The sequence below is a fragment of the Echeneis naucrates genome, chromosome 16 (assembly GCF_900963305.1).
Source record: "Echeneis naucrates chromosome 16, fEcheNa1.1, whole genome shotgun sequence".
Lineage (NCBI taxonomy): Eukaryota > Metazoa > Chordata > Actinopteri > Carangiformes > Echeneidae > Echeneis > Echeneis naucrates.
The window spans coordinates 16,526,291-16,554,289 of record NC_042526.1 but is presented as its reverse complement, the minus strand read 5'-3'; the positions used below and the strand labels follow the sequence as shown (position 1 = coordinate 16,554,289).

The 27,999-nt window shown below is 40.9% G+C and overlaps 1 protein-coding gene across 3 annotated transcripts; it reads left to right on the top strand.

Annotated features, from left to right (window-relative positions):
* On the top strand, positions 1-27,360 carry LOC115055964 (CUGBP Elav-like family member 2). 3 transcript variants are annotated; one of them, XM_029522115.1, is made up of 14 exons: positions 1-113; positions 10,704-10,894; positions 13,889-13,971; positions 15,559-15,607; positions 16,128-16,262; positions 17,138-17,217; positions 18,474-18,635; positions 19,647-19,710; positions 20,568-20,702; positions 21,286-21,414; positions 22,277-22,453; positions 22,623-22,766; positions 23,257-23,436; positions 24,393-27,360. In XM_029522115.1, exons 1-13 carry the CDS (start codon positions 1-3, stop codon positions 23,382-23,384), a joined length of 1,590 nt encoding a protein of 529 aa, XP_029377975.1. In that variant the 3' UTR covers positions 23,385-23,436; positions 24,393-27,360. The 3 variants fall into 3 exon arrangements, with proteins under 3 accessions (XP_029377975.1, XP_029377976.1, XP_029377977.1); XM_029522116.1 differs by lacking the exon at positions 1-113 and adding an exon at positions 2,500-2,772; XM_029522117.1 differs by lacking the exons at positions 1-113; positions 21,286-21,414 and adding an exon at positions 2,500-2,772 and having other exon boundaries at positions 22,617-22,766.
* The last annotated feature ends 639 nt before the right edge of the window (positions 27,361-27,999 follow it).

The following is a 27,999-nucleotide window of genomic DNA, read 5'->3' as shown; positions in this document are numbered from 1 at the left end:
ATGTTGGAACACTCTTCTGAGCTGGCCCTGGTGCAGAGCTTGTATGCCAATAGCATGCGCTGTCCCCCCTCTGCGGCCGGGATCTCTGTCAGGAATGAAGACCTGCCTATGAGGTACGTTGGGGTTGCCCCTCAGTGAAATCTGGGCTAGCTTTTGTGGAGCAGCCTGTATTTGGACTGCCTCTTTGTCTAGGCTGGATATTGTCATAGGGTGTATTGTTTCCAGTTGAGGGGTTCTTCCGGCTGTGATTGGGACTGTGTCCAGGGCAGTGTTCTCCTGGTGCCCCTGCATCCCCACAAATGCAGAAATCGTGTATTTAAATCTCATAAATTTGGCTATTCCAATCAATCCCATCCACACACAATACAAACAATTTAAACACAAAGCGGTGCTTTATTTTTAGACGGTTAAAACATACCAGAATTGAAAAATCAAGATTTGCACGGACACAGAATTTAATTCCCTTTTCTGTCTTATTCAAAGTTCAGCAGGGGCTTGGATAATAGCTTCAACTATAACATAATGAAAGAGACATGTGAATGTGTCAGTGATGCAGGTGCATTTCTCTGAATTGCACAGTTGACTGAAAAACACAAAGGTGTGATTAGATATCTCCTGAAACCATGACAGGCCTTACTGTCCTTCCTCATTAAAACACAACATAGGAATTATCTCTAGAAAAGGAAGATGGAACATTTATACCCACTGTTGAGTTTGTGTACATTACAGGGAACTGGAAATCGATAAGATACCATTATGGCATGTGCTTGGTACATCTTGACATAATAGATCTCCTCTAGAAAGCTGATGGAGTTCCATCTCACCATCTAAGACTTGTAGGAATGCCAAAACGAAAAAAAAAAAAAACATGTTCAAGATGACATGTTTGACACAACGCGGCCCATATTGGTTTGAAGCTGTCCTATTTTTACACTACATAGTGTTGTCAATAGAAGGTTACAAATTTAAATGCTGGACAATGATTACTGACCAATGGGACTTCAATTCCACTACCGGAAAAACAGTTGATGTAAACAGCATGGTATGTACAGAGGATTATTATAGGATTACAGTAGTAATCATCTCAGATTAAGAACAGGAGGCTAGTATTAGAAGGTGCCAGCAACTAGGCATTGGCCTCTGGAATCCATTTCAATACACACGTCTAAAGAGAAGACAAAAAGATGCATGCCAGATGCTGTGAAATAACAAGAAAACAACATCAGTTTCAATAGCGTTATGCACTGCACAGAAAATTATACTGTATACTGTATTATATTGTACATAACCACAAGGGAAACGGGGCGGCTCTTTACAAGAATCCTGCTTCTTTTATGACAAATCTATTCAATAAGATCCCCTGAGATCTCATTGAGTCAAAAGAAATATGTGGATGCTGCAGATTGGATGACATTATTGTATTTTTTCTCCATCTTAATGAAACCCGATTCTCCGGAGAGGTTTTGACTACCTTTTTATAGCAGGCCCCCAAGCTTAATGGTAATGCATGTTGCATAGTGGGCTTGACTGCATGTATGACAAAACAGGTTCCGTATTACATTATGCATACAAACCTTTTTTTGGCACCATTTAATACAGCATACTCTGTACTGGTGCCAGGTTGCCTTGAAATTGCTATGGATACAAGGATTAAGTTGGATTTCATAAATGGGATGTTTCTTAACACTCGCTATGAATAATATTTTTTGATTGTGCAGCTTCTGGGGCAATAATGAATGGTTTGATAATTAGGCTGTCCCACACCCACCCACCCACCCATCTCGCCTCTGTGGTAATGCAAACAGTACTTGACAACAACCCCTCCTACCTTTCCCCCCAAGTGTAGAGGCCTCGCCCTGCAAGTCCAGCACAACAAAAGAAGATAGTCTCCCCCTCCCCCAGGGTAACAACAGGCCAGCACAAAGGCAAACATGACCTATGACCTTGGGGAAAACCAAAAGTGGAGACACCGAGAAAAACTGTTTTTCAGCTATCTTACTTTTGATTGGAAAAGAATTGTTCGCCCATCCACAGTACGAGAAAAAGGTGCGTTATTTTGGATGCCTGGGTGAAAGTGGATCACCAAGGTGCATTGTAAATCTTGATGGTAACTCGTCCATCTAATAAGGGTCGTTAGGTCCCTCACTAATCCAAACTAGGCTTCCCACACAGTGGGGTCTGACTCTAATGTGCAGCCCTCCCGTGTGAACATGGTGTACGAGTGTGCACAGGGACCCGAGGTGATGCCAAATCAGACACAACAACATCATAACCTACACATGGGTCAGCAAACTCTCCACAGAACACCGTTTGCCAGCCTCTGTGGGGACATCAGAGTAATTTAGCTTCGGGTAGAGTCGGTGGAGGCTCCTCAGCAGCAGCAGCAGCAGCAGCATGGGCTCAGACTTTTGTTGAAGAGGCCACGCCTCTGGTTTGCTGCAGCTCGGTGTGCAGTGACAGCGGCTCGCCTGCTTTTATTTCAGTCGGGGACGAGCGAGAAACCGGGAGGAAGGAATAAGGCGGATACCGGTGGCCCTTCGCTCTCTGATGCAGTTTTGAGGAAGACGCCCCCTCCCTGCACCTGCTCTGCTTCGTCTCCTCGCCGTCTCGCAGGAGTTGAGCCTCTTGTGAGTGAGCGGACGTCGCTTCTCATTGTTAGAGAGACGCTGTTGTTTTTTTTTTTTTTTTTTTTTTTTTGAGCATGACTTCGGCATTCAACCTAGATTTCCACCCTCTGACGGAAAGTCGGCTAATGACTTCGACTGACACCATGTAAGTAATCCAGCTGTCGAGCGGTGTTCTATGCTTTTGGCCGATGTGGATATTTGTGGGTTGTTTTTTTTTCTTCTTTAACAAAGAAACGGAGACAGTTCGGGGCGAGTTGGGAGTTGGCTAATGTTAGCTTTACGGCAGCTGGGATGCTAACTGTGCTAATGACACGGACCGCTCACCTGGAGTTGAACTAGTTCGCCCGACTTCGCCGATATCGGCTTTACCACCGAGGGAAGTCGGCTAAGTAAACTCGAGAGCCCTCCTAACCGGGGCCGAGCACACACCGCCCGAGCTAACGCCGATCACCGCCTGTAGCCGGACGAAAACGCAGTTTGCTCGGCGCTACAATAGTCAAGTGACATGTGCTTCCGGAGGTAACACGTTTCGGTATCAGCTCGGAAAAGCGGCATCGATTGGCTTGTAAAAGCACAACAACCCGCTGCGCCTGCTTGTGCCACTTGCAGCACCTTCTTTCTCTGAGGCGACTTACGATTTAACGCCCATTAGTCAGTTATTTACAAGTTAACGTTGGCGTTTAAATCGGTCACTCCTCTAAGGAAGTGCCCCGAGTATAGGTATGGTATTAATTAGTTTTTTTAATTAGCTGGTCTAAAGTTTGCCAATAATGCATAATTTTGTCGTCTTGATCTATTTTTGTTGGTGTTACTGGCCAAAAGTAGGCAGCCGTGTGCATGCGTGCTAGCCGCAGCTAGCGACGCGAGCTAGCTGCAGCCCCCTCCATGTTGGACGGAGTGCTTACTTAACTGCACTAACACGTGGTTTCCTACATTATTGAGCCATTAATGGAAATCTTGTGACAGGACATGTAAACAAAGGAGAAAAGACCGAGCACAGACCTACTAGTTACTGTTGTCTCTCCCTAACCTCAGCTAATCATGTCTGACAAAAGCGTTATCAAAACCACAGCCCGCTTTTGAAGCTGTTTAAAATTTAAATGTTTGTACTTTCGACAGTGTTCTCTGTATGTTTTCATCGAAACTGAGCCTTCTGAGTTTTACGTAATAGTCAGATTTTCTTGGTTTCCAGTAAGGAAGATCCCTCGTAGCATTTTTCACTGTTCTTTCGATCTAACGAGGCCGCTGTAGTCTGTGTGAACTTTACCCTTTATTTAGTTCCATGGTTCAGTCCACCAATTATCATCATAACTCATTAACCTTCTAGTTATCTTCCTAAGCAATTGTTTGTGTGAGAAATGCCCAACATATCCGAGGGCGCAAGATGACTCAGTTAAATGTCCTGTTTTATCTGACAAACAGTCCAAAATCTTAAATAATACAAACTACTTTAATGCAATCACAAAAGGAGCAACTCTTAACTCGTAATAATTAGCTTTGAATGACTCATAACTAATAGATGATTGAAATACTTGCAGATAAAGTTTTTTTCATGGGTAAATTCGCTAATCATTGTAAGTCTGTGGTTACAAAAAAACAAAAAGTCAAACAACCTGGTTTTGTTAATATGTCACCTATTAGAAAGGTATTTTGTTTTTAGGAACATCTGGCGTGTCACACTTGGCAACAGTGGGATTAGATCTTGCGCCAGCTGTATTTGATTGATTTGATTGTTGACAGTGAAAGTGACTGTCAGGGCTTAAGCTTGATCCTGTGGCAGCCAACACAGGCATAGTGTAATGTTGGTAAGCTACGCATCAGGGTGAACCCTTTTGTTTTGGCCACAGAGCTGTTGATCTGTGCAAAGTGTAGGAGCTTGGCACAGGGTCCAGGACTGCTCAGGCCAGCTGTTCTTTTCCCTTCCATTGCTGTGGGAGATGCACTGGTGAGAGAGTGCCATGCAGCCAGATGTCGAAGGCCAAGAGTAGGAGGGCTCTGATCTAGCCTGTTACCTGTTTCGCTGCTGGTGTGGCGCATCAACTATTGCAAGACTGGCTGTTATGCAGCTAGATGCATAAATCCTTAAAAGCCCATAATCAAGTGAACTATCACTAGCATGGGGTGATGTGAAGGTTGCGCAAATTCTTCAGCAAACTTTGCAAAGAAAAGATATAGTGGGCCAGGGTTACATAAGACTAGATACAGCCACTATGCCCATAACAATGTCAGTATTCTTGGGCTGTTTAGATATTAACCAAAGTCTTTTCTGGAAGTATGTTGAAGCTTCAAAATAAGTGTATCATTCTAAAGTTGTCTATGGATTTGCACAGCTTTGTCAAAATTATTCACTGTCTAGGTTGGTATGCTACTGAGTGGAGGACAGTGGCACAAAGTGCAATCAGCTGATTGGTGATCGGGGGATTTCTTCAGTGGACAACTCAAGAGTAGCAGTAATGGAGTGGATTTAGGGGGTGTGATGGCTAGGGAATCAATTTTGTATCGATACTTTGTGGTGCAAAAGCCTCTGTGCACTGAAGTTGTCAGCCACCCTGTGCATTTTATTTATTAATTGCCAGTGCAACTTCTTTGATTAAGTTGTTGATTTTTAGGGAGACATGCCAAATTGTCTCTGGGTTTAGATACTCAAGTGTTTTTAGAATTTGATGAATTTCCTTTTTGAGAGAGCCAGTTCAGCCAGTGGGTTTTTTTTTTCCTGTAGTTTTACTTTACAGGCAAAGTTATTTGTTGAGAAATTAATCCTTGAATTTAAAACAGAATTGTTTTGCAATCCTTTCAGAAATTGCTAGCTATTGCATGCACAATGCTTTCTTGCCAACTGTCCCAAAGTGTAATATGTCTGATCATTTTGATGTCAAGGTGTTTAGTGGCCTTTAGTGACAAGAAATCAGTTCAATTTGCAAATATTGATTTTTTTTTTTTTGTTAATTTTGCATTAATATGTGTCACAAAATCAGTTTTCACATGTACGGCAATCCTGACACTTTTAGACATTGCCTGCAGCACTAATGTCCCAGGTAAATGTGTCAGATGAATTAGGATAACTGGACATCAAACACCTTCTTACTATAAAGCCCGTGTCAGGTCTGCTTGAGTGCATTTCTGATTAGGGAAGATAATTGACATTGAATCGCATTGAGTCGCTATCTTGCTTCATGTGTGTACTACTCAGACGCTACCCTTCATCTGTACCAGAGAATCTTCAGTAGGTATGTAGTCTCAGAATGCAGTGTAGTGGGTTTTTAAAAAATAATAAAATAAAAAAAAAAAATCACATACAGGAGATTCTCTGTCAGCAAACTAGCACTGCAAATGGAAATTGATTGATTGTTGGAACTAGGGAGATGGTAGAAAGTAATTCACCACAGGGAAAAATTTGGGATTTTTCTCAGTAGATATGGAATGCCTCTTAGCCTTTTTTTTTTCTTTTCTTTTAATAAAGAAAACATTTCTCAACAGTGAGTTAGATCCTTTGTCATCATGTGACTGTGCCTGTGAAGACACACCACGATGATAGTTGAAAAGGGTTTGAGTCTCATTAGGTTAGACTAAAGTCTAATGTAGTGACTAAGCCAGTGTAAGCCACTGCTTTTAGTGTGAAAGTGTCTCTGAAGGCAGAGCTGCTGCCTGTTCCTGTGAGCTCCACCTGAAGATTTATATTCTTGCACCATCTAACAGTGACGTGTGTGACGTGTGAGCACAGTTTATTTCATTGAATGTTTCACTGTTTGCTCACACAAGCTTTACTTTGGCAACACCATCTATAATCACCAGGGGCACTTGGTGTGATTATGGGGCTAATTGGGTGGGCCTTGTCATCAGATGCCGGCAGTCTGTTAACATACAGCCAATTCGGAGCCTGATTGCAAATGTCTGTCTTCATCAGGGGAAATACAACAATGAAATCAAGCCATATTGAGCTGAACTGGAGTTAACGGCAGGAGGAAATATCCTAATAACTTCTCATCAGAATCAGAGTGCTGATTAGGGCCGACCACTTGCTACGGAAATCAAATAATGCGTTGTCCTCCTGTTTTTGGCCTCCAGTGACATCCATTGTTGGTTGTGACTTGTTTTTATAGACCTGGGCCATGAATCTTGAGTGTCTTGAGGGGCCTACAGCAACTGTTCTGTAAATCCTGCTCCTGTTTTCTGTGGTTAGTCTTTAACTTCAAGCCTGTCATGAGGATATTTTTATTCAGTGCTTGTGAAAGCTTATTCAACCTGTCAAAAATATTCCATCTCTCCAAGTAGTAGTGGAGAAAATGGATGGAGTTGGAAGAGTTGGAGTTGGGCCTTTATGTTCTACATGACAGATGTCAAGATATTAAAGGCATTAGAGGCCTTCTGTGTCCTATTGAATGAGCTTATAAGGCCAGTGGCCTCCTAAAAGAAGAACCTTCATGTTTTGTTCTGTTTTATTTATTTATTTTTTTATTTCTTACATTGAGGGCATTACTAGCATTCAGTTGTTTCATTTGACTGTTCCTCTTTTCTCTGAAACATTATTTGTATCCATGTGAACTTTGACTTTTCTTTTTATCATCCCTTGTAAAGCGTTAGATCGGTTGGCTGCTGGTTGCCAAATTAATTCAAGACACAGCAGCAAATCTTAATCTATTAGTCAAAACAGGAAACAACTCGGCGTTAGGTATAGCATTTCCTCAACACAGTTGTTTTCAAAGCACCATTGTGACTGTTGAATTGACATTGCAAGGGTGGAATAACAATGAATAGTGATTGCAACGATACATTTAGAGTAGCAATGCCTGAAAGAAATAATTGCCTACAAGTAGTGGGGAGCATGACAAAACAAAATCATGTGATCCGGTATTGGTGTGGCCCTGGAGGTCTGAGGATGAGTATCGTCCACACACACAATGCTGAGCTTTCAACATGTATATCAGCAGGCCCTTTGGCTGACTTTCTATTATGGGCAAAGTAAAGGTGTTGTTGGCATACTTGTGAGGTCAGAGCTCACCGACAGGACACATGGTCCCGATAAATCACCTGTTTTTATGGGTGGTGCAGCAGTAAGCATGCAACTGTCGCGGCTCTGGCTGTGACTGGCTCGTCAGCTGCTGCAGGGCGTCTTGGAGCGCTGTGAACTGCCACATCACAGAGCTGTTTGTGGAATCTCAGCAAAAGACTTCAACACTACTGTCTGTGAGCACTGTGAGCTCTGCAGTATTGATAGAATCAGTTGTGGTATTTCTGAGTCTGTACCCTAATCAATACTGTGGCAACATTTTGTGTATGTCTGTGAAGAGTAAAGATTCATCAGCTAAAATATTTGGCTTAAAAGAAAAATGGCAGTGTGCCTTTATATAGGGATTACTGTTAACACACAGCCTTTTGTGTTTTCATTGAAACTCCTTACTTGTGTCACACCAACACCACCATTGTATTGGCATAATGCCATTTCTTTATTGACATAAAATTATGCTGCTTTAACAGGATAGATACTTTAGTTCCTCTCACAGATACAAGTTTTTATCAGCAAGTGACACTTAAAACTGATATGGCTCTGGCAGACACTGATCCTTTTAGGCAGCTGTCACCTTTGCAGTAGCTGAGCTAGCAGGGCTAGTTACCGGGTGTGTAAAGGAATCTCTTCTTCTGTGTTCAGCTGAGAGTCAGATGAGAAGCTGGACCATTTCCTGCCTAGCAGTCATTTCCTTTTTTTTTTTTTTTTTTTTTTTCAACCATAATTTCTGTTGCTGTTGTTTTTCCCTTTCCTCAATTTTTGCTGTCGTCGTCTCTTTGTGTGACAGGACTGTTCTGTGGACTCTTCACTGTGCAGTGTAGTTCTGTTTAGTCAAAAGGCTTCAATTAATCAACAATTTTTAGGACTTGAATTGCTATAAAAACCAGTATAAATGGATAAAGCACAGATATTATACAGATATTAAAATAGCCATTTTGTGGAGTTTGTGGTAAGACCAAAGACGTTATTAATAGTCACATTGCCTTTTTAGCTAAAGAGACAATCTAGAGTTGCAGGGGGATCAGCAGGTGAATTAATGTTAAAGAGAGTTTATTTGGTGCTTTCCAGTTTGTTTGCTGTGACACCTATGCTTTTTGAGTATGGTTTGCTGTTTTTACGGAGAGGTTTCATTAAAGGGCCCTCAGCAAAATGGCGTCGCAGTGTCCCTGGCAAAGCTGGATAAATGGTTTCACACACACAAGTGCTGTGGCCTTAGCAGACGTAGCCTTCGACGTGTTCCAAAGCATCCCTCTGACTTGGCCCATTGTGCTGTGGAGGAACGGTGAATAGTGTTCTCCAGCATGGGGGAACAATATGTGATTGTTCCCCTGCTGTGGTGAAGGAGCTGTAGGTTACTCTCTGTACCATCGCCAGAGCGCCTGAGGAGGAGATGTACTGCAAAATCTCTGTCTGCTAACCAGTGATTCTTGGAGGTTTAGAGCTCTGCAGTGCTGTTTTCATCGTGTAGCTGTCGGAGCTGGTGGGAGGGGGGGGCAGTCACCCCTTTTTGGTGTAGAGGGTTTTGTTACGCTGAAGCTTTTTTTTTTTTTTTTTTTTTTTTTTTTTTTTAAATCGTTTTATATGCTATCAATTGAGTGTATTGAGAAACTTTTGGAAAACAAAACGGTCCACACTGAGCACAGAGTTGGATTTCATAAGAACAAGGGCTAAAGTGTGAATTGTTAGCATGTCATTTAAGTCCCTCAAGGAGTTTGGTGTTTCTGCGGAACGACTGGGCTCAATTTGTAAACGATGGATGGCTCGCGTGCAGAGGTCTGTTGCTAAAGTTTCTACATTTGTGTCTTTCTGTCAGTGTAACTGGTACAACGTTATTTGAAGAATTTAGGGACTCTGATTTTGTCCTATGCCTGTCCACATTGGCTTTATTGATGTAGTAGGTATTTCTCTGTAGTTCTTAAATGTGTACTTTGCTTTGTACCTGTGGATGGCAGTTATTGGGGCTTCATTCCACTGCCATCAGAAAATGCTTGTTTGATTTTTGTGAGAGGTGCTGTAGTTGGGAGTACACTGGTATTGATTATCTTTCCCCAAGACTTGCCTCTAAGGAAAATGTCATGATTTATTATTTCACTTATCGCCACCATTGCTCTACTACGCCTGTTGTGGCATAGCATGTTGTTATTGTCATCCTGCGAGTAAACAGTGCATCATTTCAACATCTACTGCTGTGTACATTTCAAATAGCCACAGTTTTTAGGATTCCATGACCTCCATACCATTCGACTAATTAATATAAAATTAAAAATGTATGAAAAAGAATATTGACTAAATATTATTAGCATTTTAGTAAGTAATCTTAGAAGGGGAATGTAGGCCATCTACCACACCACTTGAGCCTGTTATTGGTTCAAACCAGATGTGGGCATTGTGTAGCCGGCGGGCTGTATTTGGTCCACACAATCGCCACTTCCGGCCCATGACATCAAGGATCTAAATCAACTTTTATTTTGAAGTGCTGGCATAGTGCGGGTGTGCTTGATTGAAAATAATTGCCCACCTCTGGTTTAAACAGTGATTGAGAAGAGAGTCAGCTGTAGTCAGAGCAAGGAAGACTCATTGAGCTAACAAGCCAATAAATTAACAACATTCTCAAATTATATAAATCTATCTAGAACTAACTATTGAGACTTAAAATGGAAGATTATCTTGTCACAGCAGACTACCTTCTCTTCCATAGAAGTGCTCGATGCTACCTGTGTGAAAGAAGCTCAACATTTGTGTTTAACTGAAACATGATGCAGTGCAGCAAATGCTTGTAAGCTGTCAATGACAGTGCAATTCCTGCTGTGACATTCTATCAGTTCCTTTATTTCATAAAAAAAGCAATGCCATATTAACATCAGAAGTAGTTGTTCCCCCAGAACGCGTTCATGCATTCATCCACTCTGTTTAAAAGCTGCCTGCCATTTTTTTTTGTCTTCTCTAACAAAGTGTAAAAATATCTTACCTATCTATACCATTGATTCCAACTTTAGCAAAGAATTTTTTGTGGACACATATTTTTTGTGGTACTGACTTACAAATTGTTTTTTCTTGCTTGTTTCTCTTAGCAACGGCAGCAAGATGAATGGGTCGTTGGAGCATTTGGACCAGCCGGACCCAGACTCCATCAAGATGTTTGTGGGACAGATCCCACGCTCCTGGTCAGAAACAGAGCTAAAAGAGCTTTTTGAGCCATTTGGAGCTGTGCACCAGATCAACATCCTCCGTGATCGCACCCAGAATCCCCCCCAAAGCAAAGGTATAGCAGGAGTATAAAATCATCCAAGTGGTTGTTTGGTACACTGTGTCACAAAGGCAGTAAAACACAAGAATTTTGAAATGTTTTTTTAATTGGGGGTAATACGTAGATGGGCTGGTCAATCAATTAGATATAAAATACATTGTTGCACACTGCAATAATTAATTTGGACAGAAAAATATTGGTAATCTTCCCTAACGTTATCTGCGTCATCCTGGCTTTTAGTGTTAAACTACCATCACATCATCTACATTTGCATTTTGCAGTCCTTCACAGAAAGTGCAGCATTGGTTGCCACCAAATATTATGCACCTATATTTGTACTTACAAATGAGATGATTCAATCATCTTTTGCATCAAGGTTAAAAAGAAAAAACATTTCTTCCATAACCCTGCATTGAAGAAATGTATTATTTTTCTTTTTACTTTGCTATACTGGTTTTCAAAGCAGCATTATATGAACAAAGTGTTACTTAAATGCAATTTTCCATTAAGACAACCATTAATGCGCTCACTTAGGATATGGTGCTCGAGATGAGTGATTCACTTTAGGTTGCAATTAGAGGAGACTGAAGTGGAAGCCTGCTGTCTGCAGAGAGCTGCCACGACAAGTGCTCAGTCTACTGTAACTAACTGCAGGTGAATAAAGTAAATGACAGTCTCCCTTATGTAACTGTGGTGGGTTTACAACACCACCCACATTTCAGTTCCCTTGAAAGTTGGTGGATCCCCAATGGCTAAAGGCACTAATCCACTCTTGGGTTTTAGTGTGGTGGTGGCGGTGCCAGGTTTGATGCAAGTCTAAAATATTAAAATAGTAAAAATATTGGTTGAGGTATTTTTCGAGTGCGTCTCCCCCCGTTGTACTTGCGTTTCTCAAGTTCGACAGCTTTACAATGTCCTCTCACTGGCAGGCATTTCTATGTCCTCTCTAGCATCTATACAAACAAATAATTTACAAAAAATAACAAGATGACTGTGTTGTCTCTGCAGCTTTTTGGCTTTTTGGCAACTTCAATTCTGAGGTCAGCTCTATAAACGCAAGTGTCCGTTGCTGACTGACTGATAAAGTTGAACCATGCGGCTCTTTCAAAGTGAATTGCCAACAGTTGTAATTGTGCCTTCAGCTGAATTTACAGGCAACGTTGCCATTTTAGAGCCTGTGTTGCTTCATTTATGAATCACAACCTCCAAATCATACTTTTTGGACAAACATAGCTAATTTGACGAGTTGCCAGCATCAACCAGTCAGTTCAAAGTCAGGTATGCCAAATAGCATATTTAGACATTATTAGGCATAAAAAGTAGTTGTTCGCAATGGTTCAATGACAATTTTCAACTAGGTTGTGCATATTGACAACATGTAATCCATATGTCGTCTGCTACAATACAAGCACGGATGAGATTGGATGCTGATGTAGTTCCTTGGGTTTCTGACTCGAATCTGAGTATTTGGTCAAAAAGAGTCTCCATTGTGTCAGCAGCAGCAGTCTGTCACAAGGACAGCAGTTCTTGAACCCACATGATTAGGCATTTTTAACAGAAATGAACATCCAACATCACCAAATAATGAGTTATGTTCAAAGCTGTACCAGATAATCTCCAGGGTGCTTATTATGCTGCACGTGTATATAAATATACAGCCAGTACTGTGCGGTTCATTGGGAGACTAGAGTTCAAAGCCCCCCCCCCTCTCCCTCCTCCTCCTTAGCAGAGCCCTCCCCTGTGCTATGCAGAGTGTCAGCTGTGATGGCCTATTGACATGTTAATGTATTCTAATAGATAATCTGGCTTGATCACAGTGGTCTCCGACCCTGTAAAAGCTGAATTTGTTGCTGCAGGAACCCCACCCCCATCAATTTAAATCCTGTCCTTATTTTCCAGTCGTCGTACTCCTGCTGGGAGAAGTGGGGGGCTAGTTTTTAAAAAAGCATGACAGCCTGATGCTATCAGGCCCATGTTTATTTGCCTGGCAGATAATACGCCCATCTCCCCTTTCTTATGTTATCAATCTTGCTTTTGTTGATTTATTCTTTGAAATTGCTGTTAATCCCACTTCCATTTTGATTGTTTACTTTGGCATGAACCTATTGAGGAGTACAGATTTGCAGCTGTTTTTGGGTCACGTCTACTGCAGATCATGAAAAAATCATCTGATAACTATCACGCCTCTCTGGATGGTTTATTTAGCTCCAGTAAATCGGAGGCAAGGCTAAACAGCGGAGAAAGAGGGAACTCAGATGGTTGTGAGAGAGAGGAGAGAAGCTTGATGCATATTAGAGTTTTAACAGCCCTCCCCGCGGCCTGGGAGCTCGAGTAACAGCATAATACACACTATGTAGGTCAGAGACGCTGCAGTGCTCCACTTCCCCAGCCCAGTGAAACTGACAGGCTGGAACGCCACTGGCGGTCTGCTGGGACGGAAGGATGAGAGGCTTTTTTTTCTCTTCCTCCCCCGCTCTTCTTTTCTTCATCCCCCTCCCCCACGACCTCTCTCCTCCTGTGATTGCTCTCCCTTGCTCTCACTCTTGGTCCCTCTTTTTTCTTTGTGCTGTTGTTGTGCCTGCTGAATGCATGTTTGAGTGTGATTGCATTCTTATGCAATGTGCCACCACCGTTTTGGACATGTTGATAATTATTGGTACTGTGCCCTGGCTTGCCCAGGCTGCGTTGACCTGTGGATGGTGCATCAGTGTGTCCTGACAGATTTGTAACCCTGTTGTCATCTCTGTTACCATGTCACACAACTATCTCATTACTCCACTGTCCTCGCTGCAAGCTCCAACATGAGCTGAGTGCACCAGTGAACAGTTGGTGCTAAGAATATCCTGTCACATGTTTCTAGCATGTGATATATGGAGAACATGCTTTCATCCATGTAACTTTTCTCCTCCTCTGCAGTATTTTGTTGTATTACATTTACTGCCTATATGCACTGTTTTAATGATGTTGCCCCCCCCCACCAATTGTTTGTCCCTCTTTCTCTCTCTGCAGGATGCTGTTTTGTAACTTTTTATACAAGAAAAGCTGCACTGGAGGCCCAGAATGCACTGCACAACATAAAGACTTTAAGTGGGGTGAGTAAGCACAGTATGGACTCCTTTTAGCTGCTTGAGCCCCTCTGCATCCCTGGTGCAGGCTGTGAACTCTGTGCTGACCGATAATGAGCTCTCAGCTCACTGAACGCCTGTCTGGCCTTAGAAATATCTCAACCCCCCCTATACATGAACACCACACCTCAACCTCTCCACACAGAATTGATATACTGACCCAACACGCACATCTGCCCCAGTGTCAGGTAAAGTATACTTGACCAGGCAGCGGATTATACAGTGAGGCACATGATCCAATTGCCACAAAGTGGAACAAATTATTAATGCTTGTCTTCATGAATCATTGATGTACATCTGCATTTTTATTTCCCTAAGTTAGATATATAAGACCAGGTGAGTTGAATTCTATTTAACAAGGGAGTTGGGTGAGAGTGATAGTGGTCTTCTTAAATCCTCACCTGATATATCTAGCAAGATTAAAGCCCAGTCAACTGGAATAAGTGCAGTTGCTTGTTAAACCTCTACAAATCTGCCCAACCCTGTTCAAAATTACTTTGCTTCCCATCAATTAAATCTATACCAAACAACTCCAGCTGTCAATTAAATCAATAGCTCAGTCTATTGGAATAGGAGCCTCTGTTGGCGAGGTTACAGGTAAATACTGCACAATAGTATACAGGCCTGACACTTCTTACCAGAAGACTATCAATCCGCCAGACATTTCAATAAATGTGTGGTCTGAAAGCTCAGCTCCCAAATTCCAGTTCCTGGTCTTACTGTTACTGGCATTGACTGCAGGTGACTGAGTTTGGTTTGCGTGGCAGTGGAAAAGCTTGTTCCCTGTTCCTGTTCTCTTTCCCTTCTGTGCTTTGCTCTCCTGGGTAAGTGACGCTAGCCAGTGCCCTTACTGAGCAGGCCATCTGTCTGTTTTTCTATAGTGCTTATCAAAAACAAACCTACCACTTTTTCATAAATACAATCTGCTCAGGCATCTCGCGCCTAGATTTATTTCTTCTCTCACATCACGTGACAGGTAAAAAGGCTAAAAATATATTCACTTGAAGTTGTGTGAATTGACAGAACTTGGAAGTGGATGTATTTTCACAAACAGTATTCATTAAATATCCTCAAGTGACAGGTCCTTGGCCAGGATCCACTTTCATATACAGATGAATGCAGTTTTACAAGTAGTGATAAGCTCATTGATGTTAAGTTGACTTGAATGAGAGATTTGACAGCTCAGATTTGCCACGCCTTGTATCTGTATGTAATGAGGTAGTGGATAAGAATCTATTATGTCAAAGTCTGAAAAATAAGAAATGTGGGAATGGCTTCCTTGTCCATCTCTGTGTAACTGTTCTGAAGAAGAATGAAAGATGTTGACAGGACAAATCGATAAATTCAATCACAAGTCTACATTTCAGTGAGAGTGAAATTGTATACTTGATCCCAGACAACTACTCAGATATTTCTTCCTGAATCTCAAAGTGGTGTGGGATGATGGTCCTAGAGACAGAAGAAAACAAGAGGGTGCTTGGAGATTTTTTTTTTTTTCTTGGGTGTATGATGCAGATCTAGTGTCAAACATTTCTTCATCTTTTTTTCTTCCAGATGCATCATCCTATTCAGATGAAACCCGCTGACAGTGAGAAAACAAGTGGTAAGTGCGTCCAAAATGCAGGATGAGACTAACCAAGCAATGATGTTGGAAAAAAATTGCACAAGACAAAAGTGACAAATGACCAGGGGCTGGACTATGTCTACTTCATACCAAAATGGAGGGCTGAGAAGGACTGGGCTCAGGGACTGTGCAGCAATTACATACGTTCTTTATAGTGTCAGGGTCTTGGAGGATTAAGGGCTTTAAAGGACATAAATGTGAGATGAGTTGGTCAGGTATAGAGGATCTGGAAGAGAGCACAAATGGATGATGTAGTCATCTGTCCAGAAAAGTAGATACTGAGGAAAACAAAGCTGCAAGTTGCAGAGATTTGTAGAAGACACTGGCATCTTGACTGAGAGACAGAAAATGTGGCAGCATGACAAGTTGGGAGGTTGAACAAGAGGAGAAAAAAAAAAAAAGAGGTGCAAGATTTAGCACCTGATGTAGCTGTTGCTTTCATAGCTCCATAATTGTTAGGGTTTGACTGAATAGCTGTTCTTTTTCCATCCCTTTGCAGCGGTAGAGGACAGAAAACTCTTCATCGGAATGGTTTCAAAGAAATACGGCGAAAACGAGGTCAGAATGATGTTCTCGTCTTTCGGACAGATCGAAGAGTGCCGAATTCTCCGGGGACCAGATGGTCAGAGCAGAGGTGGGTGTTGGCACTGTGTTCTTGGCCTTGCAGCCGCCAACTTCGGTGTAGCTGAGTATAAGCTCCCACAAAGCATTTATAAAGGTTCCTCCCGCTTCTTCATTTCAACTCCCTCCACCTCCTTATCAAGTGCTATTCGCCTCCAGTGGCACCCATTCAATGCCCATAGTCTATCCTATCACTGTGACACTCCCCATCTCACAGTGAAGGGCCACTGCACTCAATGTCCGGTACAATGGCCCGTTGCCTTGGCAACCACTGGCTGCTGGTGTTCGTGGGCTCAGCTGGCGGACTGCTCAGCTCCTCCTCTACCACCTCCTTCATCACACTCTACAAAGGCTGGAATTAGCCTGTCGCATCTCCTATATAGCTCTCTGCTGCATAAAGCCTCAGATAGTAGGCAGCACAAGGCTCTCATGTTGACGTACGGGCAAGTGATTAAAAACTCACCGCAGAGACAGTTAGCCATGAATTTCTGCTTTCTCTGGTAATTTGAAGTGGACCTTATGACCCTCTGTTTGAAAATCTTACATATTTGAGCAAATCAAATCCTTTCAGTGTGTTTTTTTTAATTTGTGCATTTTATGTGTGTATAATCATGTTGACTGTTTCACCATGACACCACATAGTCAAGCCTCTTTGGGTGGCAATTTAATCCGTCGATCACTGTGCTCATGTGACGTGTTACTGTTCTCCTTGTTGTGTTCTTTCTCCATGTGCTAACCAGTGAGGATGGTTCTGTGTGCTTGGGAGTTGCCATTTTCTGTACTGTAATGTGTTTTTTTGGGGTTCATAACGAGTTGTCCAAACCTTTTGTCTTGTTTTGTTTCTTCTTGTCCCCCTCCCCCCTCTCTCCTATTGTTCCCCCCCTACAGGCTGTGCGTTTGTCACATTTGCTACCAGGGCAATGGCACAGAATGCAATCAAAACCATGCATCACTCTCAGACTATGGAGGTACTGTACCCCTTAGCACCTATTTCTCACCCCTCCCCCCTCCCCCTCTACGTTTTGCTGCCCCCTTGTGTTGAAAAGCTGAAGAACCTGTCCAAGAAGATTGCATCCATTCATAAGAGTATGAGTCATTCCCAAAGCCAAAACCCCAACTAATTACAAAATTACACTTCTGTCTGAAAAATAATTGAACAAAACTTGAAGTGTTGTATTGCACATAGCTGTAAAATCCACTGTTAACAGGACATGAAAGAAAGTAAATAAAAAGTCATCTCCAGTTTTGTGCTGGACTAAATGGATCTCATTTATTGATTCTGATAATATTTTAGAGCCTAGTCCCCAGAGTCTACCATAATCAGTCTATATTTTAAACCACAGGGAAAAGCCCACATCGAATGAAGGTTAACAAAGAATTACTCTAGACTGGTGCAGCTAGCCTATTAGATTTCTTCAAAAACTGGGCCCATGCCCTTGTGTAGCCAGCATAGTCTTTGTGGAAGTGGAGCAGCAGTAATTTGACAGCTAGCAGGTCAGAGGCTCCCCAGTGAAGCATCAGACCAACTCTAATTAGGAGCCCAACCAAACATAACACTCCTCATACCAGATTAAACACAGGCCCCGGTGGTGGTGCCACCTATCCCACCACTTCCCAGTACTATAGCCTCCCCAATTTTCAGCTGCCATGGGAAGTGCTGCTGGTGCAGAAGCCATTTTCCCTGTCCAGCCTGGTCCCTGTCTGGCTCTCAACTCTCAAAATACTTTTGCACCGCATGCCTCGCGTCCATGCGTCTGTCCAAACAGTATGTGACTGTTTGTTTGCGAGATTGTGTGTATTGTAATGCATTTTTCTTGTCAGTGTCTGCTGACATATATTCGTTCGAATGTCTCTCCTTTTTTTTTTTTTTTTTTTAAATTGTCTCCATCTGTTGTCTGCTTGTCTGTGGACTCCATTTAATGCTAAAAAGATTTGGTGTCTGCAGCATTGTTCTATGCCTTTTTTTTTTTTTTTGAATGTGGCCTCGCTCAGCTATGCATGGCAGATGTCCTCTGTGTTAGCTTTGATATGAATGCAACATGCATTAAAAACTGTCTTGAGGCATAGATAATAGAGCCCCCCCCCCCTCCTCTTTTTCAAATTATTTATTTGTTTATTTTTTTTATTCCTTGCAATGATCGTGTCCTTGCATCAATGGATACAAAGTTGGTCTTTATGGGTTTTCTGAACTGTTCTAACATCTGTTACATCTTCACTGCTGCAGGGCTGTTCCTCACCTTTGGTGGTGAAGTTTGCAGACACACAGAGAGATAAGGAGCAGAGGCGCTTGCAGCAGCAGCTAGTACAGCAGATCCAGCAACTCAACAGCGCCTCCACCTGGGGAAACCTGGCTGGCCTGGGGACCCTCACACCTCAGTACCTGGCTGTAAGTGTTAGACATGGATATGTCACAGGGTTTCTCTCTGCAAAGCTTAATTTTAGTTGAGACATTTTGTCCTGAGTTTTTACACAAACACACAAAAGAAAGCCAAGTTTAAAAAAAAAAAAAAAAAAAAACTTAAGCTGCTAAAAATTTAAAATGGCACCTATAAGGCAATACATTAGGCATCTAAAACATGGTGTCTAAGGTTTGTAGGAGATTTGTGAAGATGGAGACAGATGTAGTTTTGTAAGGTGCTTAAAGTCATGAATCATGAATGCACCAAACCTGGGATTTTTATAAAAGTGGTGCTGCATTTTTGTTACTTTATTTATTTATTTATTTACATTAACATCCTTTTTATTAAACAGTCATGCACAGTAGTGCACCAGTCATTGTCTATAATGTATGCAGCCTTACAACAGAAATTTTCATCTTTTTTGGGGGGGGGGGACTGTGTAATTCAGTTTTCTAAACAAGCTATAATGTGAAATACCACCCAGTATTCAGTTCTAAGCAATAAATTGATCATGTTTGGCTCAGACAAGGAACATCTTGTCTTGCTCAGTTTGTGTTCTGGCTGCAGGACACAGGCATGTGACTCACGTGTGCCTACTCTGAATTGGAGCCAGAGAACATGTGACTTTAACATGTTCACTACACGACTAGCTGAGTCGTTTGTTTTTCTGGCACAAAAACAAGAGCTATTAACATTATTCCGTCCACTTGAAAATCAATATGGTGCTATTTTATTCATCTAAATATAACAAGAATTTTGAACAGGAACGAAAAATTCTATTTTATCATATAAAAATCAAAATGTGTAAATCTCTGACTTGCTACACTTGGTGACTATTGCCACAACCAAAGCAACTAAAAACTACATATTAAGAGATATTATTGACAGGGAAAAAAAATTTTTTTTGGAAAAAGCAATCATAACTGCACTTGGAAATAAGACCTAACGTTGTATCCACTGATTGATTATTGACTTTGGTCTTTATTCTTTGTCAACAGTTGCTCCAGCAGGCCTCATCTACCAGTAACCAAGGCAATTTCAATGGTATTCAGAGGCTAGGAGGTAAGTTCATCATTTCAGATGATGAGACCACTGTTAAGATTTTCTTACATGTGAACTAGCCGGATTTTCTCGTGTCACCAACCTTGTTATTTAGTGCTCTGTGCCGACATGGTTTTAAGTACTGTAAATTCACATTCTCCTGTCAGATCAGTGGCACATTAATCAGTGCTTCTATTCTGGGCAGATCCTTTTAAAGACAAATGCTCAGCACATCACTGTAACCTTAGTGCGTTAGAATTAATGCTCTCTGTTTTAAGCATACACTGATTCTTTACAGCTACAACAGAGTCCACTTTGTGAGTTGAATTTCAAAATGTAATGCTAAAAAGTACTATATCTAATAAGTGAGACATGACAGCTAATCCTGTTATTGTACCAAACAAAAGCAAGTGACTAAATATAATGGCTTAGACATGACTGGCAAAACATATTAATGCTACAGATGGATAAAGATGACAGGTAAGTTTCTCAAAGACTTTGGCTAGAAAGAATTAATGGGCAGTGGTCAGATTAATTACAGGGACACCACATATAATCCTCTTCAATAATTATAAAATTGAGTTACAACCATACTATGACATAATAATTATATAAAGTTGCACAGACAAAATGTCTGTATTCTGGAAATGTAGAATTTTCTTGGAAAACCATGTCAAATTTGTAGTAGCCTAGCAGTACTGACCACTCCAGAAAAATCCTGAGTTCCAAAACCCCAGCATTCAACCAGAATGTTATAAATTGATGAAGCAGCCAAATGACATTTTCTTGAATTGGATCCAACTCTTTCTGAAAAATAATTTCTCTGCAAAAACATGAAGACAAATGTGTAAGCTCTGTTTCTTTTTTTTTCTCTGTAGGTGTGAATCCCCTTCAGCTGCAGAACCTGGCCACATTAGCTGCTGCTGCTGCAGCAGCTCAGAGTACGGGCAGCCCGACTTCCACCAATGCCCTGTCTACAAATACTGGAGCCCTGGGGGCGTTGGCCAGTCCAGGTAATTAGAACACTTGTAGTAGGTGCTGTGTATATAAAGCATTAAAGACATTTCATCATTTAGTTCCATTAGATTACTGTGTGGATCAGATTTGCCCATAGAGCTTTTGACCTTTTTTGTCATTGGTAAATAAACAGTGTCTGTTTTCCTGGTTTAGCGTTAAATTGAACATTTAAGTAGAAGTTTGAATAAAAATGTCTCAGCTATTGAGATATGAATATCCACAAGTCAGTGCTCCTGCTGCTGTAATGGCACCCACCAACTGCTCTGCAAACGTCTCTCACCCACCATTTGTGGTCGACAGCCATTCGTCATTGATTTTTATAGAGGTTAATAACTGGCATTAATTTTTATGAGAGTCCCCATTTCCTTTTAATCTGTGTAAATGTATATTGGCTCCATCTTCGTTTAAGCATATTGTAGTGGAGGTAATGACATCTCCTTGTTAACTGACAGTTTTTTTTTTAACTGCCCCTCTCATATCCATAACACTTTATGGCAAAGATGCCAGATATCTAAGTGTTCTGAACATGAGCCCATCAGCCCTGTAGAAACCCATATTTCCTTTTTATTGTCCCAACAGCTGGCTCAACAGCAGGTTCCAGTGCTGGTGCTGCCATGAACACCTTGGCATCACTGGGCACCCTGCAGGGTCTGACTGGGACCTCTGTGGGCCTCAACAACCTTAACGCTCTCACCAGCAGCGTCAGTGGTGAGAAGCTGATCTCTACTAGATATTGTGTGTGCGCGCGTGTGTCCGTGTCCGATTATATGCACATTATCGGGTTTCTATATCCAATTGTTCATCAAACATCTTGGCCCATTGTGCATTCACAAATGATCACATACAGGCCTTTATATTGTCTAAATGACATGCCCTCACCAGCTGCTGTTTGTTTAAATAACCCAAACTGAGAATGAGAAAAAGACATTTAAATTAAGTTTTTGAAAGTTCTCATGGCTTTCATTTTTTTAATTGTCATGAAGGAACATAAACTGAGTAATATCCCTCAACAACACTCTGCCCTGTTCAGACCTGCTGTTAAAATCCATCTGAGGTGATCAGCATTGAGGATATGCACCAAGATCTGATGTCATTCTTTTAGCAACATTACACATGCACAATGCATCCTTGGCCAAATTGAAAGACCACAGCCTGGACTGACGTCTTCTGCCAAAAGACTGCTTAGTCTCATTAAGGTCTTGTAATGAAATTGAAATACTTCACAATTCAAATGGATAAAAAATTATTCTAGGTTCAGCTGTGAATTAACAGCCATAGTTTTCAGTCAAATACTCCGTGCCACTCTTTCTCTCCCTCGCCCAAACTGCAATTTCCCAGTCTGGTAAATAATGTATCTATCTATCTATCTCATACACAATGCATTATTGGCTAAGCTGTGTCATGCATTGGCTAAGAAAAATGATGCAAACAATAATAAGAGGCGTCAGAGATTGTTTGTCTACCACCTAGTGGTCAAAATAATTTAAAGCAGCTTAAGTGTTTGACACAGACATTTTACAACTTGTACAACCTTTGAGTGTGTGTTCACCAATTTGAATGTTTTTTCCAGGTATGGGGGCCATGAACGGGGGCCTAGGAGCCTCCATGGCCAATGGGTCAGCAGCCAGCTCCATGGATGCTCTGACTCAGGCCTACTCAGGGATGCAGCAGTATACAGCCTCCGCCTTGCCCTCCCTCTATGGCCAATCTCTCATGCAGCAGAGCATTGCTGGCAGCCAGAAGGAAGGTGAGGGGATCTCAGTGCACACAATGAACATGACAAATGACACGGATGACAAGTGATGAAAAGTTTTTAACTTGAATTCTTATTTTATTTATTTTGTATTTTAATGTTTGTTTATATATATATATATATATTTATTTTATTTATTTATTTATTTACCCAACTGGAACAGGGCCAGAGGGCGCCAACCTGTTTATCTACCACCTGCCACAGGAGTTTGGGGATCAAGATCTTCTGCAGATGTTCATGCCTTTTGGAAATGTGGTTTCTGCCAAAGTCTTCATTGACAAACAGACCAATCTGAGCAAGTGCTTTGGTAAGTGATTTGGCAATACTGGTCTCTGAATGTCTATTTATCCTAGCTGATAAGCTTTGCCAGCTCTGGTGTGGCACTACCTTGTATGAATTTGTCTTTGAGAACGCTTTTGAGCACGCTTTTGAAACAGTAAACAGACATTGTTGATTGTGTGTTTAAAAAAAAAAAAAAAAAAGTTTCTTTTCATATTTCAAATTCTGTGACATTGTCCAGTACAGCTTGGCCTTCTTGTAATGAAAGGTTATTTGATTTGGTGCAGTGCTCATTTATAGAAAGACACTGCCAAACCAGCATAGAACCAGAGTTGTCAATGGGGAGAGAACCCCTTTTTCAACGAAGCTGCAAACTGTCACCTGTGGTGCTTAAAAACACAGTAAAGATAAAAATAGTCATATTGAATGTCTGGTTGAAGTAAAGGGGGTGTATTGATACTGAAACATGGTGCTAAGTTTCTACATGTAACATGTGTTCTCCACCTTTTCACCTTTAGGATTCGTCAGCTATGACAATCCTGTCTCTGCTCAAGCTGCCATCCAGGCCATGAACGGTTTCCAAATTGGAATGAAGAGGCTGAAGGTTCAGCTGAAGCGTTCCAAGAATGACAGCAAACCCTACTGATCCTAGCCCTGGGGCCTTCCCCCTTCCCAGCTCTAATGCTAGCACTGCTAGGGTAAGTTCACCCTCCAGCCAAGGTCACCACAGCAGAGACTCAGTGGGGCAGGGGGAAAAGGAGCCCACCACAGGAGGGAGACTTACCCTATTCCTAAAAAGAGGGTTGCGATGATCGGTTCACATTTGTATTTCATTCCTGCAGTTTTCTCATGTAATTTGAGTCAGATTAAATATTTTAATGTATATGATTATTTATGACTGTCACTGGAGTCGGTGTTTGCTGAAGGTATTTTGTGTCACTGTATTTAGTGGAGAGCATCAGGTGTGTCTTCATGCCATTTCATTGCCTTCAGGTCAAGTTAGACAGGTTGACTAAGGATCCGTTGTTGTGTTGAAGGGCTGAAGCCAGACCACGTAGACCCCCCCAGAGCCCAAAGCTTCAACTTGTGTTTGGCTTTTTACGTGTAGTCTGTCTCGTTTGTGTCACTTGTATTGTGAGAATCCTTTGCACTCAAATTTTTTTCTATCTTTCTTGCCCTATATCCGTCTCATTTTCTCCCCCACTCTGTATCATCTGAACCATGTTGAGCTAGGCTACCTCTCTTTCTCTATTAACAACCTCTTCCAGTCATTCCATCCATCCTCCATGTCTCCCACAAGGGACTGGCTCTAGATGGATCTCTTTGGGTGCCAAGTATACAGTTTGTGCATGTTGAGTCTCTGCCATGTGTCCTGGTGGTGTCACTACCTTAAATCTGTGCATTGTTTTTGTGTGTCCAGCGAGATAGGGGGAAATGTTTAATGCACTGTCCTTACTGTATGTGGTGATTGGCATTGTTTTTGTTGGTTTTTGTGCCTCATGGCTAAACGATTCTTGTGCTGTGCCCCTAACTTTCTCTTCTCTCCTTTGTCTCTTCTCTTTCTCTCTCTCTCTCTCCCTTTCTCTCTCTCGCTCTCTCTCTCCCTCCCCCCCTCTCTCCCCCTCTTCCTTTCGTGTTTTTGTTCCTTTTTTAGAACAAATCTCCATGCCTGTTTGCTCATCATTAGCCTAGCATGTCTTCATGATGTTGAAAGCCAAGCCAAACTCCTGGCCTCATCATCCCACCATTGTCTGTGATGTCTCTCTAAGCTCGCCTGACCAATACCTGGCCACCCACTGACCTTTGACCTTAGCTCAACCTGTTTTATTTTTTGTTTAGTTTTTTTCTTTTCTGCATGTATATTTTTTGTTTTTTCTGTATAGAAATGTGACAGGTGGGAGAGAGGTCAAGTAAATCAATGTGAAAACTTACCTACGTTGAATCCATTTAAGAGACCTTTTTTGTTTTTGGAATGTTTTAAATAGAAAAAAAACCTGTGGGATTTCTTATTTTTAATTTAGCTTTTTTGGTTTTTGTTTTTTTTATGTTGCTTTCTTTTTACCTCTCTCAGTAAAGTTCACTTGAAAGTTGAATACAGGGATTGGCACACAGCTGTGCTATTTGGTGCCATTAGCAATATGTTGGCTTCTTAAAAAAAAATGCTTCAGACCACTTTCCAACACTTTTAAAAGTCTGACCAGTAAACCCCCTCTCAGTGCTCTGTAATGATCTCTACATTTTGTGGGCAGTGTGAAGATTTACACCAAGGCTATTTAAAAATATATTTTCTTTTCATTTACAAAAATATCCAGTGTATTTACCTTTTTTTGAACTATTGATGGCACAATAAAAGGTACATTTGCTCTGTTTAGAGAAATGACTACCTACATGAGTCAACTTTTTTAGAACTGATTCACAAATAGACAATCTGTGGTTTAAATGCACACTTAGATTACCTATATTTTATACCATTGAATCTATAGAAGTTTAACTAACAGAACCCAGGCAAAATGTTGGGTTTTTTGTAGATTATGTTGTAATGTCATTTGTGTCGGGGAGGGGGGTGGGGGGGGGTCTTCAGTGTATTACATTTTTAAAGAGGACTAAAATCACTTTGATCAGCATGACCATTTGAGGGTCATTTCTAGTAGATTCAAAACACTTTCAGTCAAAAATTCCTCTGCATTAATTGTAATTTCAACTTCTATGGAAAAAAGTACTTTTTTTAAGGGTCACATTTTGAGTAAGTAGGCGCTAACTTTTTTTTTTTTTTTTTTTTTTTTTTTTCTTCCCTCCTTGCGTTAAAGATATATATTCAAGTTCCACGGTACATCTTGTTGACTTTCTGTGAATTAATAATTTGATTAATGGATGTTTCACTTTGGTTTAGTTTGGATGCCTCATGTTGAAAGTTGATTTACAGTGTCTGTTAATCATACAGATGCCAGACAATGTCTTTGTTTTATTTTGTTAAAGTGCCCATGTGTCAAACTCAGTGTTTTTGAATTTACACAATACTCTTTCCTGTAATATTACCTAGTCTTCTTTATACACACACAAACTGCAACACACAACACTTTCTGTGATTGCAAATGTGGGAGCCCCTGAAGGAGATCACTTGGACAGAACACACGGCCTGTGGGTCTCTGCACGTTTTATAGACACAAACACACACTTGCTTTTTATTTTTGTGTTTTGCTGATTGTTCTTTTAAGTGACTTCCAGTATCATGTTTCAGTCAGACACGATGCACGGCACATTAATACTAAGTCCACCACAATAGTGTTGGTTTACAAATACATTCCATTTTTTCAGCACAAAGTTTACACTTTTTTTTTTTTTTTTTAATTGGGGTGGTATTTTCTGTCAATACAACCCTGGTAAAATAACAACCACTTCACCCCCCTCCCCCCAAAGAAGGGTTCCCTAAAACTGCGTACCTGATGGCGCTAAAGAGTTGTCAACTCAGGGTTTGTTTGTTTTGTTTTGTTTTTTTGTTTTTTTTTTGGGTGTGAGAAAGTTGAAAGTAGACACTCACACAGGATTATGACACAAATGCACAATTGTCACCATTTGACCTTTTTAGGTTTGGGTTTTTTTTTTCTTTTCTCAAAATACATAAATATTCCAAAAAAAAAAAAAAAAAAAAAAAAAAAAAAAAGTTAAAGAGAGGTACCAAATTTGAAACAGTGCTGGAGTTAAGTGTAGTTTTGTAGGGAAACGTTAAGCACAATTGTGGGAGCTAATCACTTTTGCAGAATGTTGTGTGTGATTATAATCCCAGAATTTTCAAGGTACCACTTATTTCACTTTTTAATATGGGCATGTGCTTTTTACAGTGTTTTTTCTATCCAAATGCAATACAATATTCAAAGTGCCATATATACGTCTAGAAACTGCCTACACATCCTTATTAGGCCTTGGTTTAGAGATTGCTGCAGTTCGCCTTTTTGTCTATTTATGCCAGTGTCATGAAAGCTCTTGTCACCTGCTCATGTCCCCCCCCCCCCCTTCTTCCCCAGCTCTGTGTGTTGAGTTACTGGTTATTGGAGTTATGTATTGTGATGTACTCAATTTGAACAGTTGGTTAAAAATTGTAGATAAACAATAAACTTCCCTATACATTTGAAGGTTAAACCTCTTTCTTAGTGAGTGTGAACACGTGTATTGTAACACAATTGCTGATCGCATGTGTTGAGCAATTTTTGAGTTAAAGTCCAAAGTGAGCTACAACTGGAGTGTAAAAGGAGGGGAGAAGAAAAACAATTAGGGAGCCATGTTAAGATCTCAAATCGTGTAAAACACTGAAATGATTGCAAGAATGTGGTGATTTGCAGTGTATGTTGAAGTGTTACTGTGAATGAATTAATAAAAAAAAAGAGAGAAAAACATAAAAAAAAAAAAGAAAAAAAAGAGAGAGAGCACAATGTACAGTTCACAGCAGTCCCAACAAGAACTTGACTCTCTTCAGGGGCTTCCATCACAAATCCCATTCGGGGCTCTAACAATCACTTTTTTTCGTCTGTTTTCATATTCTGAAGTGCTATTCTTTTTGACCGTGTGGTAGCTTTGCATCTATATAGATATTATCCTGATCCAAAAGAAGAGAGAGAGAAAAAAATCTTTTCCTGTGTTTTGTCTGATAATTGGTAGATTTGTTTTGTTTTTTTTGGTTCATGTTACACCAATAATTTAATAGATGTTTTTGTCTTCTCGATGAAAGCCAAAGTGGGTGCATCTTGATGTGATCTTTATTATACATACAGTAGTTTTTTTTTCTTTCTTTTTTTTTCTGTTAAGTCAACTTTCTTTTCTTTTTTTTTTTTTTTTTGTTGTTGTTGAAACTGGGTGGGATTTGAAAAAGAAAAAGAGATACACAGGCTTTCCAATTTCTACAGCTGGTTGTTCATATGTATTTTGTACCAGTGAAGCTTTTTATATTGGAAATTAAAGAAAAAAAATCTATATTGGAAAAAAAATTGTCTGGCCTCTCAATGTGGCCTCGCCTTGACCAGGTCTCGAGTTTGGCCTCTTGGTAGTGTCAAGCAATTTTTTTTTTCTTTTTTTTTTTTTTTTTTTTTCTTTTTGTCTCCAAAAGATGCTTGATTTTGATCTTACTACATGTTCCTCACTTCGTTAATCGGTTTCAGTTTGGGGGGGTTGGGATCCTCTAAATTGTGGTAAGTTTCATGTTAGTATCTGTGCAGTCCACATAGTTTATTGGTCATCAGGATTTCAGGAACTTGTGTGGATAATTGTCT

Coding starts and splice junctions, on each gene's coding strand:
- LOC115055964 (XM_029522115.1), top strand. CDS start 1: ATGTTGGAACACTCTTCTGAGCTGGCCCTGGTGCAGAGCTTGTATGCC. Junction 10,895..13,888: donor GAATCCCCCCCAAAGCAAAG/GTATAGCAGGAG, acceptor CTCTCTCTGCAG/GATGCTGTTTTGTAACTTTT. Junction 19,711..20,567: donor TGGTATTCAGAGGCTAGGAG/GTAAGTTCATCA, acceptor TTTTCTCTGTAG/GTGTGAATCCCCTTCAGCTG.